This window comes from Lathyrus oleraceus, chromosome 6, assembly GCF_024323335.1.
Source record: "Lathyrus oleraceus cultivar Zhongwan6 chromosome 6, CAAS_Psat_ZW6_1.0, whole genome shotgun sequence".
Classification (NCBI taxonomy): Eukaryota; Viridiplantae; Streptophyta; class Magnoliopsida; order Fabales; family Fabaceae; genus Lathyrus; species Lathyrus oleraceus.
The window spans coordinates 306643150-306660496 of NC_066584.1; the positions used below are offsets into that span (position 1 = coordinate 306643150).

Consider the following 17347-nt stretch of genomic DNA (forward strand, 5'->3'; position numbering starts at 1 on the left):
TTGTGTTTCTTTTTATTTCTCTATATATCATCTTTATTAATTTTTTTTAAAAAAAAGTTAATTAATGTAAATTAGACTCAAACCAATTTATTTAGTTTTATTTGAATTTTATCACAAAAATTTGTAAATCTAATCCAAATCAATTCATTAGATTTAGATATCATATTATCTCAAAACTAAAACAAACCGACCTGCACCAATAATAAAAAGAGTATCAAAATTTGCAAAGATCAATAATAAAAAAGACTATCAAAATTTGATTGAGTTGATACTATGATAAATCTGAGTATATGTTAACTGCATATCATCTAACACGTTTTTGGTTATTTTTCGGGGAATATATTTGATTGAAATAAAATAAAATAAAATCAAAAAGGAAACTTTCTCTATTAAAACAAAAAAAATTGTAAAATAATAATTTCGTTTCGGGTTATGCCTCTGCTCTCTGTTGCTGCTCAACCCTTCTCTCTTTCTCTCCCTCACTTCGTCTTTCTCTCTCTAAAATCTCAGGGCTTGGATTCTACCCTTTTCACAACAACCGCTACTCTTTGATTCCAGGTTCGATCCACTTTCATCATCTCCTCCATTCCCCTAACCACTTCTCTTCAATACTTTTCAATCTTTTCTTTATCTTATTGAGCCATTTATTCGATTTCAATATTTTCTTTGGGCTGTTTCCGGTAATTATTGCCCAGGATCTTTTTGTTTTCGGCGTTGATTTTTGTTATTGTTGTGAATTTTTTAGGTCTGTTTTTTTTGGTTGTAATTTGGCTTCATTGAGTTGGTTCTGCAATCTCGTTGTGCTTTGGTTTATCTAGTTTGTAATTCGGGTTTGTTTCAATTTGTTTTGATTTGAATATCCGTTTTTACTTTTAGGGTTTTTATTTTTATTTATGACTTGTTTTCTTGTTTGTGTTTTCTAAAATTCCCAATGGAATGATAGCTTAGAATAGTTATTTGATTTTGTTCTTTTCTTGTCAATTTTCCTTGACAATGCGTCTTTCCTTTTGTTATTTGAAATTGATAGGCCAAGCATGAATGCTTTATTTTATTATTATTTGTAGAAAGAATGATTTACTGTCTTTTTATACACATCGTTTTATACAATGTGGGGTTTAAGGGATGATGTGTAGGCTTTCTAGTTTCTACAAGTGATTACTATACTGCGGGAGTGTTACTGAAATATTTCTTGATCAGGGAATGGCTGGGGTGTTGAGTGAGGAGTCTGGAGTGGGTAAGTCTGTGGAGGAGATTTCACGTGGGCAGACTTGTACCGGGGAAGCATTGGCGGAATGGAGATCTTCTGAGCAGGTGGAGAATGGAATTGCATCTACTTCTCCGCCTTACTGGGACACTGACGAAGATGATGGTGGTAAATTTATTTTCTTTGTTTAATTCTACTTGAGTTAGATGTTTAGTTGTGTGACAATATTTGACACCTTTTCTCTTTATTAAACTTAACTATGTTTGGATACGTGTTTGCAACCATAGATGCATGTTTAAATTGAAATTTAATGCGAAAAGACGAAACGACAAATTGTAGCTTTTGCATTGACGTGTATCTTTGGCCGTACGTTTGCTTAACGTGATGCCATACCACACATATACTTAGTGGTTTAGCGTGTCACTGATTTGCGGGGATAAAAACAGATAGATAATTAATTGTCAACTCATCTTAATGTATACATCCTGTTTTTATTACTTGGATTTATGTTATTAAACTCGGTCATTCCGACCGTTATCTCGGCATGGAAAAGAAAAACCAAGAAAGCCGCGTCAGACCGTGGCGTTCCGTCACAAATGGGTGACTCAACTGGAACAGCCACAATTATGGGATTGGATTCGGAACAACGCCACTCTTACATGGCCGCTCTGGCTGCGTCAGCCGTATATGATATTACCCAATTTTTTTTAAGGATAGCAAGGTTATTTTATTGAGCTATATCGGCATTTGCAAGAATGTTTAGCTTAAGACTTATGACTTGTATTTCTAAATATGAATACTTCATAAATTTTGATTAATTTATTTTAGTTTTTAAAATTATGTGTTCATTAGTATTAACTGTATTAGTGTCCGCGTCACTAAAATATCAGCCGTTCCGCTCCCCCCGCTCCAGTTCCATTTTTGGAGATGGCCGCGCCACGCCGCTATCCGAGATTGATAACATAGCTTGGATATATACTGTTATTTGTTTCAGTTGCCTCTGTGCAAGACTTCTAGTGAGGTTAATAGATCATCAAATTTCTCAGACTATTAGTTTATGGTGCCCAGTAAGCTTGCCAAATGAATGGATGTAATTATGTTTCAACTTTTGTATGAAGGCAAGGCATAATAATAAGATAGGTAATTCTTTTGCACTGATTTCCATAAAGGGCAATCTGGTGCTTTAAAGCTCCTGTCACAGAGGACAACTTTTATAGAGAATCTGATTCTACATATTCGAACCCACAATTTCTTAGTCACGTCACTCACTTGGCAACAACTTCAACTGTTGCATTAAAGGTTACCTTCTTCTGCCAACTTTCTTAAAAACACCTTTTCTAGGCTGGAGTGGGGGAATTCAGCAGGAACTTGTGTCTTGTTCATGGACAATTGGATTATATTCTCTTCCAAGTGTTTGCTTTTTAAATTTAGCTTGAGCTGATTCTCGATCCTTTCATGACGAGCCATGGTTGATTGTAAAATTTTTTTGATAAAAAATGTTAAAATTCTTACTTCTTTTCCTTGTAGGACCAAAACCTTCTGAGTTATATGGGAAATATACATGGAAGATAGAAAAGTTTTCCCAGATTACCAAAAGGGAACTTCGCAGTAATGCATTTGAGGTTGGAGGCTACAAATGGTATGAGGGTCTAGATGAACTTATGGAAATGTGTTGCTTCACTTTGATTGACAGTCTTACTCTTTTAGAACTATTTGTACGCATGAGCGTGTTGTGGTCCTGTAGCATTAATTCTATCAAGACATCACAGACCAAATTATGTTTTGATTTGTCAACTTAATCATTCTTTGGTTATTGGCAGGTATATTTTAATTTATCCACAAGGTTGTGATGTATGCAATCATCTCTCGCTGTTTCTGTGTGTAGCTAATCATGACAAGCTTCTTCCAGGTAAATCAATAACTTGTTTCTCAGTTTACATTAATAATTGTTAGTTTTAACTTTTACATACTAAAGCTTGTTAGTATTTGACTTATTTTCCCTTTTCTCATTGGGATGATACAGGATGGAGTCATTTTGCACAATTTACAATAGCTGTGGTCAATAAAGACCCAAAGAAATCAAAATATTCTGGTTTGTTATCTAATAATTGGCTTAAATAACGGAGATGACGATTTTTTCTATCATCATTACTCATTAGTTGTTCTTGAGTTTTTCAGATACATTGCACCGATTTTGGAAGAAGGAGCATGACTGGGGATGGAAAAAATTTATGGAGCTGTCAAAGGTGTATGACGGATTTGTTGACACTTCTGACAATTTGATAATAAAAGCTCAAGTTCAAGTCATCAGGTATTCCGTTCTTAACTTCATGTTATTTAAGACCCCAGAGATTGACATGCCTATCTTGTTTGCACTTTAGCCTGGAGCTTTTAATTCAGATGCGTGACATTGTATTTTTTATTGGTTGTTGATGCAGGGAGAAATCAGAAAGGCCTTTCCGTTGCCTTGATTGTCATTATAGGAGGGAACTTGTTAGGGTATATTTGACAAATGTAGAACAAATTTGTCGGCGTTTTGTGGAGGAAAGACGGAGCAAGCTTGGGAAGTTGATTGAGGATAAAGCTAGGTGGTCGAGGTACTTTGTTTAAAACTGTCTTGCTTCTGACATACTATGCATAATCTATTTTGTCACATGATGTATGCTGTAATTGTTATCTTGCACCAAAGCATCGCCTAATAAAGGATCCTTACATTTTTCTTTGACACCCCCTATTAATAATAGCACTCCATACATCTACATGAAAAAAATATGAAAAAAAACATGAAAAAATCTATTTCTGGGTTGACTTATTTCCTTTACAATCAAGAAAGGTGGTAAAGATTGGACAATTTGGGAAGAAAAGTTACAGAAGTGGTTGAGTTCCTTTGTTAAATCAAATCATTGACCATGGTTTGATGTATTATAACAACAGCCTGTTTTTGCCCAGTTATGTATTATGAAATTATACCCTTTTAGAAATTAAATCTGATTTTAAATTATTACCATTTCATATTTATTGCAATGACACTGTTTCCCCATTTAAATAATGAATGTGTTAGTATCCATTGCTACTACTTGTGTCAGACCCATAGTTACATACTCCCTCCGTACGACTGTAGTTTTAACAAATAAGTTTTGTTTTAAAATAATTATGATTCTCACTTTTCAATGTAGAAATGATTGTTACTTACTTCCAATGCATTAATAGGGCTAATTTATTAAAAGTGTAATATTTTTCGACAATATCATTGTATTTCTTAATCATTGTGCAAAAACTTTAAACCATAGTCATTTTAAAGCGGAGGTAGTAATTCGCCGCGAACAGGTAGTAATTCGCAGCGAACCAGTTAATGAAAATTCTGGAAGAATTCAGAAAATTCAATGTACCAATGAGCCTCTTAATACAGCCAACGTATTTAAACTAATTTAATGCTATTAAAGCCGAAATATTTAAACTAATTTAATGCTATTAAACCGTGAGTAACATAAACCGTGGAACTTAAAGGGATTTTAATTTTTTTCATCATTTATTTCATTTATCTTTAATAATTCTTTTAATTATAATATATGGATTGTTGCATTTGAATGTACCACGAATTCAAATAACATTCCACGAATCCAAATAACATACCAACTATGCATACCCCCATGTATCGAATTCTTTGAGAGTTGCGTACTGCATGCCCGAATTTGTACCACGAACTGAAACAAATTGCAAACTGTGTGTGACTATGGTCAGACCTTTAAGTCGTGGGCAAGATTGCTAAAATCTCAAGTTAGCTTGTGGAGTCAATTTGTCATACGAGTTCATGAATATAGGTATCAAGTTTGAGTTAACTCGGCTGTAAACTCGGATTTTAGTAAACTCTGAAATGAAACCTGGTTTATTGGGATGATGAACTTGTAGTGAACTCGGGTAGCCAAGTTTGAGTTGACTCAACGTTAAACTCGAATTTTAGTAAACTCTGAAATGAAACCGAGTTTATTGGGATGATGAACTTGTAGTGAACTCTGGTAAAATCACAGAAAATGTTTGAACAATTATTTTTTAATCTTTTTCTTCATCTCAGTCTTCACATTTGGCTCCTTTTCTTTTTTGTTAGTTGAATTTTGGTCATGTCAGTGTTTACTTTATAATTAAGTTGAAGTCTTGAATTATTTATGCATATATTGTATGATATAAATATATATGTCATATATACATTATTTTAATGAGTTAAACTTGTGCATTTATTTGTATGATATAAATATATCTGTCATTTATATATTTTTTTAATAAGTTAAACTTGTATTACTCGATTTCGCATAAACAAACAAGTTTGCTTTAACTCTTGATTTTGACAACCTTGGTTGTGGGTGCCTGATTTTATAAGTTGATTAAACAGTAATTTTCAATATGCAGTTTCTTTGCTTTCTGGAGGGACATTGACCAAACATCTAGGCGCCGAATGTCTAGGGAGAAGACAGATGTGATTTTAAAAGTCGTAGTGAAACACTTTTTTATTGAGAAAGAAGTCACTTCTACTTTGGTAATGGATTCCTTGTATAGTGGATTGAAGGCTCTTGAGGGCCAGACTAGCAAGAAAGGTTTGGTAAAATTGTTGGATTCTGAAGAAATAACAGCACCTATTGTCCGCGTGGAAAAAGACATGTTTGTACTGGTGGATGATGTTTTACCGCTTCTTGAAAGGGCTGCTATAGAACCACTCCCTCCAAAAGATGAAAAGGGTCCTCAAAATCGTACAAAGGTAAGCTGTAGAGTAATGTTTATTAAAGTAACTAAGGGTTTATATGTTGACACCTAATAGACGGTGATATAGATCAGCATTGGCCCAATTGACATGTGATGGTATTAATGGAACCTTGGCAAGGGATTTTCAGAGGACTTAGTTTTGAATAAAAGAGTAGATCAAAGTCATGCCAATTTGTTGAAATCTGTAAAAAAGTTATACTGAAAACTTGGATACTGTATTCTGAATCGAGTATGTCTAGATTGAGGTTTTTCAATTCTTCTTAATCAGCTGGCCATCTAATTTTTCATCCCTATAAACTAATAATGGGTTCAAATATGGATTAGTTAGTTATTCTAAAATTGCATATGCTTGATAGCTTCGATAGTGTATTTTTAACTATTTGCTCACCACTAACTGAACTATTTCCTTTCAAGCATGAATTCAATTTAGGCTTTGTTGCCTTTTTTAAAACCAAATCTCGTGGATGTTATATATCTGATGTGAATTAACGGTAGTGTACATTTTTACCTATATAATTTTAAAAAGAAACGAATCTAACCTACTGATAGTTGAGGCATATATTTGACATCTGGAATGGTATCTTTAGTAGCCCAGGTTATTATTATAAGTACCAAAAGGGCTATGGTATATATGGCACCTTTTGGCTTTATAGTTTTGGAATCCTTTTGATTGCTAAGAACCTGTTTCCCGTGTTTTTACAGGATGGAAACTCTGGGGAGGATTTCAATAAAGATTCAATGGAGCGTGATGAAAGGCGTCTCACAGAATTAGGGCGCAGGACTTTGGAAATATTTGTCCTTGCCCATATATTCAGGTAACTTAAACAATACTTTTGTAATTAGTTTTGTTCTGTTTCTCAACTTAATGGCATGCTTATACACTACGGAATTTTATCTGTCTGGGTATAATGGGGAAGTAGACTCCACTAATTTAATCAGTAATCTGTAAGAAATGGTTAATGCATGGATAGCTCCTTTGCGATTTCAAGGTATTGCCATGGTTTGGCCGTTTCTTTTGGATTCCCCATGTACTTCCATGGTTTTTGGTTTCCATGTACATTTGGAATTGTAAAAGTTTATCTGTTCATATCTTGATCAGGTACATGATCTTTCATAGATAATAACGTTCTTGTTTGCCCTAAATGACTCTATGCCCTAAAGCTTCAATATGAATCCTTGCTTACTTGCTTACAGTAGCTTGAAACCAATTGTTTCAGATAGTGTTGTAATTATAAATTTGGGTTCCCTGGTGATTTATCCTCAAGAAAATGTAGTGCATATAATTACTTTATTATGAAAAACTAAATGTATTTTTGTAAATTCTCTCCACTGACATGCAATGAGGGCCTGAGTTAGAGAGGGAATACTTGTAGAAAGTTGAGATGCACGTCCTAGTTTGTTAGTTTGTCAAGATTAGGTGTTAATCAGTGTTCAATATGGGGAACTTAAGGATCTACAAAGGATCAAACTAATCACCTCCCATGTAAAATAAAATATATGTATATGCTTACGTACTTTTTCGATGTATGACTGGAGAATTGATTTCCTCTATTGTGCCTCACATCTTCAATGGTTATGAATGAATATGCAGTAATCTTGTTACAAAGTATGTGGAATTTCATTTTTACAAGAAAACTAATGATTTGGGATGAATGAAAAATTTAGAAGCTCTTAATAATGTATCTAGGAATTAAAGAAGGCATATTTTTTCTTCGGAGGCGTTTGTTTCACGGTATAAAAAATTAATCCCAGGAATAGTTTTCCAGGCATAACATTCCAAGGAATAAGTTTTTATAAAAGGTGTTTGGGTAGTATCTTAAAATCCCGGGAATCTTTTATTTTTAAATTCTTTTTAATTAATAATATAGTATAATTATAGATAAAAAGTAATTATAAAAATGAAATAGTGTGTAGTAGTGGGGATAACCAACTATTTTTACATAAATTTTGATAGTAACCGCCGGGAATATAAGATTCCCACCCTTATGAGAGGGGATTAGAAATCCAGTAAACATGGGATTTTTTTTTCCGGGGCATAGTTTTTTCCTGGGAACAATTTTGTATTCCCTTCTAACAAACATAGGTATTTTTATTTCCAATCTCAAATTCCCAGGAATATATTTTGTATCCATGAAACAAGCACACCCTTCTACTACGACTGCACCAACTTATTTCTATTTGTTCTTTTTACATATATGTATTGAATACAATTAGTTAGAAATCCTAATTCCTAATGTCATGGGTGCAGCAACAAAATTGAGGTTGCTTATCAGGAAGCTGTTGCCCTAAAGAGACAAGAAGAACTCATTCGTGAAGAAGAGGCATCATGGCAAGCTGAAAATGATCAGAAAACAAAACGTGGAGTCAATGAGAGGGAAAAGAAGTCAAAGAAAAAACAGGTTGTTACAGATTGAAATTGCATTGTTAAGGAATCTTTACATATCTAAATATTGATTTCACATATGCTAATTTATTATGTTGTTTTCTTAACAATTTTTTTGACTATTTGTCGCAGACTGAAATTCAATTCTCTGACATTGTTAATATTATGATTTTAGAAGTCAATAGAGGCAAGATTAAATGATTCTAATAAGTTCCAGTGCTGAATATTATTAGAGGAAAAAGTGTTATAGGTGACAATTATATTAGATTTGTTGAGATCCTACACCTATTAGAGTTGTGGCTCAATTATCCTTAGAAGGCTTGAACATTTTCACCTATTAAACTAACTTTTGGAATTGACTTAGAACTAAGTCTAATTTCAAAATTGTATCGGAGCCTATCTCAGTTTAATTATTGGGTCAGGTGTATTTGTCCGCGCTTCAGATATCCAGTCTTGGCGCGAGTTGTGTAAAGATCCCTGTTTCTGTGCCACCAAATTTGTCCATGCTTTAGATGTCCAATTTTGGGCTTACGGTGTGTTAAAATCTATATATTATTGGACCAACCACGGTAATCCATGCTTCAGATATCCTATTGTGATTATGAAGGGATATGTTTAGACGCCATGTCGACTTGAGATATGGTCAAGTTGTCTTGGAAAATCCTCACCTCTTGAGCAGGCCTTGCCCAGATTCTTTAAGACCCCAAACAAATAATTGAGTAGATAGGCTTGGTAAATGTAGCCAATGTATAACTCTTTTTTGACATGGTATTGATGTAGTCAGCCAGCTAATTTCTGATGTGGTAGCTATCATGGCTGGGAAGTTTGTATATTGAACCTTGTTGTGAAATGGAATTTTACATTATTGGTTTATAAGGAATGCCATTTTTTTTGGGTTGATCAGATGGAGGAAATAGACTAAGGATTAGTGATAGAAATAGACTAAGGAAACCTCTAGGCCATATCATTACGAATTTTTAATGGATTTAGTTCATGGCTAAACATTAGGTAACTTAATCTATGTGACCAATTCCACCCAGCGGGAAAAGACTTTGGTTATTGGTGTTTCTGTAGTGAATACCATGTTTGAATTTGCTTATATTCTTGGGAACTTTTTGGTTAAAAGCTTTCTCATGAGAATTTTGATTGTTATCCTTTTTGAATGCCAAAAGTTAATAGAAGCACACATCAAGTGAGGTCTTGTTTGTTTAAGATTTATGATTTGCCAATTTTTATGTTTGAGTTGCTTGTTTAGGATCTGTTGCATCTTTACCTTCCTTGCCTGCCTATAAATTGCATTTTGATATACTACGTAGAAAAAATGCAGCACTGTGGGAAAGTAGTTAAGGAAGGTAGGATATTAAAGTGGAACATCGAAACTTGGTTCTAGAACCCCAGAGGAAGTTTTAGATCTGAAGTTTTGTTGACTTATACTGATTACAATATCTCCCTAGGATTTTAAGGTATTAGCTTTATAATATCCCTGGCATCCCAAGCATTAAATAAGTTTTTCAAGCAGAGCCATCCAAATCCATTAATGTCACATGATGGCCATATGACTTAATAAATGAATTTTGAAAAACAAAGATAGTAGAACTTCAATGATACACAGCATGAGTAATAAACTGAGGACATATAGTGTTAAATAATTGAAATTTCAATCTGTATGTTTGTAAGCTGAGAAGACTTACCCATATTATTTTTGTTTGATTTGTGAACTTTCAGATAAAATATTTAGGAACAATTACTCAAATTTGTTCTTAATCAATAACCACTTTTCAATCCAATTTTTACTCCCAAATTTTCTGTTGACATCTCATTTTCCTATGCCATGCCATGTACAAGGAAGGGGTAAAGAGAGTTGTTGGTGGATTTTCATTTTAATTGCTGACATGTTTTCCTTTCTTTTCACTCTAGGCCAAACAAAAGCGGAATAATAGAAAAATAAAGGATAAAGCGAGGGAGGAGAGGATTATTATGGCTGTGCATGAGACGAGCCAGGAAGACAATGCTGTTGATGAGAAAATGGATTCTAATGAGGAAGCACAAACTCTGTCTGAAAAGCCTGATGCCGTGGAAGATATTTCTGATGTGTCTGACTCTGTGGATGGAGTCGCTGAAGTGCTACAGCCGGATTCAGAAGACAGAGATACTAGTCCTATTAATTGGGACACTGATGCATCAGAAGTTCATCCTCCAACTGAGGCCAGTAACAATGGCATAAGTAGTGTTTCATCCAAACAAAATGGAATGTCTGCTAAAAGGTGCAACTCGGCGATAGATGATAGTTCTTCAACGTGTTCTTCTGATTCTTTGCCACCATCAGTAGTCATGACTGACCCCTACAAGGGGAACACCTTTTCAAATTGTAAAGTTCAGAAGTCACCTAGCAGGCAAGTATTTAGCTTAATGTTCTCCTTTTGTTGTTGTTGGTGTAGACAGGCATTAATGATATGACGTAAGTGTTAATTTGCTTTGGCATTTTTTATTTGTAGAGGTAAGAGCAGAGGCAAAGCATCATGTGACACTGGTGGTTGGACGAATCAAGTAAAAAGTCAGTCATCTGTTACTGCAGCACATGCTGGGGTTATTAACAAAGAGTCTGGAAATGGTAAGGTTGGAAAAAATGAGTCTGAGGGTGCTGTCATCACCTTGAAGGATCGGTTAAAGTGGGCTGAGAAGCATGTTGTGAGAAAGGTTGTTTCATTTCTACTCTTGTTGGAAATACTTGTCAAAGTGTTAAAAAAAGTTCTTCTCTATAGCTTATCTCTGTGCATTTCTAACTGATTATAAATGCCTTTCCTTTCTTTCTATTTTATTTCTCCTTTCTTCAATGTTGTATGACCGTCTCATCTTAGAGAGCTAGAGTCCCTAACAGTTTTTTTCCTGTTTCTTTTTCACCATTGAGGCGCAGAGTAGTTTGCTCTTTGAGCAAAATTTCAAAAGATGCATCAATAAGGGTCTTAGAAATAAGGCGCAGCTTGTTTTCCCTTATTTACTACTCATCTTCAAGAAAGATGTGTGTTTTCCATCTTGTTTCTACCACCCGGGACTAATCATATATATATATATATATATATATATATATATATATATATATATATATATATATATATATATATATATATATATATATATATATATATATATCCACTCTTGTGTTATTCGGAGTGCCTAGACAGATGTACAATGTTTAGACACCACCATCACCCCGAAAAATCTTGAGTTGTTTATGATCTATGAATTGTTTGCTGATTATTTACTTATTTTTGATAGATTTATTTTCTGATTATTTATTTTTTGTAATAAGCGTGAGGGAATGTTGGAATTTTAAGGTTTTTTGCCTTATTGTTAGGTGAAGGCTCATCATTTTTTGAAGAATTTTAGCAATTTAATTTATGAAGCTAACTAAATGTCTTTAAATGTGGGTTTTATGTACCATTACTAAAACATTCATATACTCAATCTTATACTAAAGCCCTGTTTCTTTTCTAATTGATAGGACGAGGAGGTTCTTTCACTTCAAATGAAACCCAGCATCCAAGACAAAGTTGTTGAGATAGAGAGACTTACTGACAACGGATGTCTACAGAAAGCTGTGCCTTCTCCACCTATCAGTCCTCCTAGAAACTCTACTGTTCAAATGAAGTTAGAAAACAAGACAAGTGCTACATTAGATCCTTTTCATGTCACTAAAACAGCTTTAAGTGGCTCCCAACAGACTGATAGAGATCCATCCTCCCCTCTCACCTCTGCACCGCAAGCTACAACTGCGTCCAAAACTGAGATTCAGAAGACTTCAATTGCAAGATTAACTGAAAGATCTGTAGTAAGAGTGCCAACTATCTCAAGACCTTCAAGTACTCCTTTGGTTTCTGGTTCCAGGCCAGCTGCTCCTGCGGTCTCAATGGTTCAAACTTCTCCCCCACTAGCTCGCTCAGTGAGCGCAGCTGGTCGGTTGGGTCCTGATCCCTCACCTGCCACTCATAGTTACATTCCTCAATCCTACAGAAATGCTATCATGGGGAACCCTGCGACATCAACTGCTGCCAGTCTGACCCATTCGAGCTCATGTTCAGGAATAAACTCATCCCCTAGCTATTCTCAACCATCTTCCTTGGTGTCATCATCGATCTTTTTATCCCAGAGCTCTGATAGAATGGATGCCAATGCTGTCCAGTCTGGTGTTCCCTTTGGCATGAGAACACATGATGTTTTACAGAATGGTCACCATTGGATTGAAAGTTCTCAAAGAGAATCGACCAGAAGCAGGCAGTATGATCAACCCTCTGGTCTTAATGGTGATCAAAACCACGACTTGTACAGGCCACTACATAGCAGATCTATGGGCAACATGTTAACTGAGTTCCCAGCCTGCACATCTGGGCGTCAGAATCAAGCGTTACTGGTGGACGAGTTCCCGCACCTTGATATCATAAATGACCTGCTTGATGATGAACATAGCATTGGGATGACATCCAGGACAAGTTTGGGATTCAACTCTTTGGGCAATGGGTCACAGTCGCTAAATCGACAATTCAGCTTTCCTGGAGACTTGGATGCAAATGTTGACCGTGGATCCTCAACCAGTTCTTGCAGGCTCGAGCGATCACAAAGTTACCATCATGATCATGGATTCCGAGGAGGCTATAATTCATCTCATGGGCATTTTGATTCACTGAGGGATTTCATCCCACAAGTTAGAAGCATGCCTTATGTCAACGGACATGTTGACGGAATGATTCCAAACCAATGGCAGGTGGCGGGTTCTGATTTATTGTATGCAGGCATGAGAAACACGGAGAATGATGGCTACCCATACTATCCAGATTACTCAAATATGGCAAGTGGTGTCAATGGTTATAATACTGTATTCAGGCCTTCAAATGGTCCTTAGAGGGAAGGCATGCTCACAAATTAATGGTCGCCAAGAATGTAATGTATGAGGGGAAATGTTGGACTTTAGATTGGAGTGAGGCTGTAATCTCTTCTTCACAAGCAAATATATTTTGTAAAGAGTATTTTGAGTTATTTGCCGCCAGCTCTTTTTTTGTGAAAGTTTGGCATTCTAGGATTATGGTTGAATCATGATAATGAGGTTTTAAGCCTTTTGTCGTCATAACTCAAGTTTACTATGCATCTTCTCATTTCAGATGCATGCTCTAGAATTTGCACCCAAGGCTGTAACCCTTGTCAGCTATGGATATTAATAAGACATTTGCCAATACCCAGTAGTGGTTCTCTTCAAATTTATATAAAATGGTTCAATATATTAAGTGCCTCTTTTTTAAGCACCATTTAATTTATTCTGGGGATGAAAAGGCATTATGTCACATGTTCTTATGTAGAGATTCAAATTTAGTTTCCTTGGACTATAAATATAAGCAGTCACCATTGCATTAGTACTATTTACGTTTTATTTAAGAGTGAGGTGATTTTATAGTAACTAAAGGTTTTGGTGGATTGAGATTTAAACTGATTATTTTGCAGTGACGACACCATTACATGCAAGACCACAGATAGAGCGGCAGTTCAGACAAGGGCTGTTGAGGTTGATTTTTCTCAACTACAGAAACAATTGACTGAGCATGGGCAATTCTATAGACCACGTGGCACTTGACGTTGAGCGGTTAGATCAGACGAGCAACCCAAAGATGATGTTGAGACTGTTCATGCTGAGGAGGTGCTAGTTCAGGATGTTCATGACTCAGTGGTCGAGACAGATGAGATACATGTTGCTATTGAGGTTGCTGATGAAGTGGTCCTATTACTTCTTACTGTTTTTGTTGAACGATGACACAAGGAGACATCTTCCTTTCATCTTCTGTTTGAAAAGATGACTATCACTTTGGATGATGTCTCCTCATTGTTCCATCCTCCCATCGCCGGTAGATTCTTCACGACTCTTGGTATTAGCCAGTCGCTTACATGTATGGTGGCAGTACGAGATTTAGGAGTTATTGAGGAGGCCTTGCGCGGGAGGAGTTTGAGTTTAACAAAGGAGCTCACCTTCGTATGTCTTGGCTTCAAGATAGGTATGACGAGCTTGTTGGAGCACTGGCGTATGAGGTGTCACTATGGTGTACATGCTACATCTAGTAGCATTTATTCTCTTTGCGGATAAATCACATGTTTGTATTGACGCTCGGTACATGTGACTGTTTAGTAGCCTTGACGATACCGATTAGGCTTGGGGGTACGCTGCGTTGACCATCCTATATACAACACTCGGAGTTGCGACTTCTTTTGAGACCAGACATATTTCTGGTTATTTGAGTCTATTTCAAATATACTTGAAATTATTATTTGTTGCTTAATTCTTATTTAATTGTTACGAATAAGATTTCTTAATTATTATTTGTTGTGTCTGTGTTCTTATATCAATGTTGGATATACGAGCATTTCTCCACCATTTATGAGAGGAGGGTGCAACATTCCTTGTGGGGGCCATACGAGCGAGGAGATGGAAGGTAAGCAGGCACGTTCCGGTGGTGTTGCAGAGTATAGGAGGAGGCTTGATGCATTGACTATAGATGATGTCATCTGGACACCATACATAGGTTACAGAGTCAACTGTGAGTTTGATGAGTTTTCTTTATATTTTGATTATATACGGCGGGAGATCTTAGTCGCTAAACACTTGCCTGAGAGGTGTCTGTGACAATATGGTTATGTCCAGGGCATCCCACGACCAATTCAGGATATTCCATCTGTGGGCATTGACATGCGGTTTTAGAGTAACATCATCAGCTCTTGTCGTACCATTAGAGGTAGTGTAGTGAGGGTTCAACACGACTCGTAGTGTGGGTATGTTTGCTTAGAGTGGTATTTTCCCGTATCACATCCTCACATCATTCCACCAGTTGAGCATACGAATGAGGTCAGGCCTTCCGATGTTGGGGTACCTGTCGATGACGTGCCGCCACCACTTCCAACCGAGTCAATAACCAACACATGCAGATGATTGCAGTTATTATGGATAACTTCACGTGTTTGGTAAATCCAGATGGTGAGATTTTTACTAGATTATCGCGGACAACACATATAGCCCGCAAATGACCTATTTAGACATTATTACTACCTCCGTCCCTTTATATAAGAGACAATTCATTTTTTAGATTCATTGAATAATCAATGTATATGATTAGTTTATAGACTAGATTCATTGATTATTTAATGAACCTAAAAAGTGAGTTGTCTCTTATAATAAGGAATATATGTAATATTATTTTTATGTATTATTTGTATATTATGTGTAACATTACTCAGACATCTGCACAATTTTTTTTATTAGATAACGTTTTGGAACTTCCATTGATGTATGATGAACATAATTTAACATTTGACAAGATCTTGAAATCTTCGTATCTAACTCGATCGGTCTCTTAGTTAGAATACGACAAAATGATCTTCACATAAGTGTTAAATCTTCATCGATCTTCAACTCAATAAGGTTGCATTTCATCATTTCATTAGTATCAATTAAATCTTCATGAAACTCGATCTTTCTCACCTTTCTGTTATCGATATCAGACAATAATTCATTCAACTTGGATATCAAGGAGGCGAGAGATGTGGTGTCATTCAGAAGCCGAAACTGTACCGGAGGTGCAACTCCGATGAAGTACACTTCTGTATTAATCAAAAATTGAGGAAAAGACATTTTGAGATGTTTTTCTCAACAACAGTCGTCTAAAACTACCGACAAAATCCTAATCGTTTGAAATCTTATAAAATTGAACTTTGGTTGAAATTTATGATAAAATATGATAATTTTTAAAAATACCGCTAAAATTACAAACTCTCAAAATTTTTAAAAATTCCGATATAGCGGAAATTATAAATACACTTCTGTAAATTTTGATGGTATTGAAATTTTTAAATTGTCTATAAAAAATTTTATACATAATTTGATTTAAATTTTTAACAAAGACACTGTTAAAATTATAAAATCACGTGAAAATATCTAATATAAAAGATGGGAGTGACAAGTTAAATACTCATAAATTAAAGGAATATAACAAAAGACGACATTAAATAATATTCAAGACCAACTTAAGAAGTTAGATATGAGATTAGGAGCAAGACTAACCGTCATAATTCATGGGTCTAAACCCCTTAATCTAACCCCTTAATTCATGGGTCTAAACCCCTTAATCTAACCCCTTAAATACTCATAATTAAAGGGATATAATGAAAAATGCTAATAATAATTGAGCATTTCCCTATAAATAAATAAGATCAAGGATTTTAATTCAGTTTTCATCGAGAAATTGCGATTCGTTTCCTTTTGAGTTAAGAATTTCAAATTTCAAATTTGTTTTTCCAATCACCGATTTATGAAATTAATATGTGAAATCAATCTAATTTTTAAAAACGATTAAAATGAATATAAATTTGGTTGTCTTGCATTGGGATTTGAATAAAATAAATCGAATTTAAAACCGAGTCGTATGATCCATTTTTCGTGCAAACACGATGAAGAAGATGAAGTTATTCGGTCACTTTACCACTTGCGCGTGAAGGAGCGTGGGCTTGCATTGTTCCAAAAAATTATACTCCTATATGACAGGCTGGCATCATTTTTCTCTTTATTTCAATTTATTAGTACAAGAATACTGTATCATTAATTTTCTTATTCATATGTTTTGATGGCAAAGTATATGTACTATTCAACTTTCCGTAACACACAATTATCATTAATTGTTTTTACCCATATATTTGTATCACTATTTGGAGATAATGCATATCACAATTAAATGATATCATATCTGTTAGAATGTACCTTTATTTTTTTTAGAAATATAATATATTTATTTAATAGTTGTTATGTATGATTGAGAATAATCATAAATATAACATAAATTATCATATTTGTTAAGAATAAATATTATTAATTTGTATGATTATACAATTATATAAATTTTATATGATAATTGCATAATTATTTTTTGTTGGCAATAATAATTATTTATTATTAATAATTATATTTTATCGATATATTT

At 34.9% G+C, this 17347-nt stretch overlaps 1 protein-coding gene across 1 annotated transcript; it reads left to right on the plus strand.

Annotated features, from left to right (window-relative positions):
• The first annotated feature begins 389 nt into the window (after positions 1-389).
• On the plus strand, positions 390-13612 carry LOC127096569 (TNF receptor-associated factor homolog 1a). The gene is made up of 13 exons (XM_051035117.1): positions 390-558; positions 1198-1372; positions 2732-2843; positions 3025-3113; positions 3228-3296; positions 3383-3515; positions 3643-3801; positions 5609-5954; positions 6662-6774; positions 8208-8358; positions 10260-10735; positions 10838-11039; positions 11845-13612. Exons 2-13 carry the CDS (start codon positions 1201-1203, stop codon positions 13237-13239), a joined length of 3417 nt encoding a protein of 1138 aa, XP_050891074.1. The 5' UTR covers positions 390-558; positions 1198-1200; the 3' UTR covers positions 13240-13612.
• Positions 13613-17347: the final 3735 nt, after the last annotated feature.

Bases quoted from the DNA above. Each gene is read 5' to 3' on its own strand.
- LOC127096569 (XM_051035117.1), top strand. From the start codon at position 1,201: ATGGCTGGGGTGTTGAGTGAGGAGTCTGGAGTGGGTAAGTCTGTGGAG. The intron at 3,802-5,608 runs GTACTTTGTTTA...TTCAATATGCAG, and splicing joins GATAAAGCTAGGTGGTCGAG to TTTCTTTGCTTTCTGGAGGG. The intron at 8,359-10,259 runs GTTGTTACAGAT...TTTTCACTCTAG, and splicing joins AGAAGTCAAAGAAAAAACAG to GCCAAACAAAAGCGGAATAA.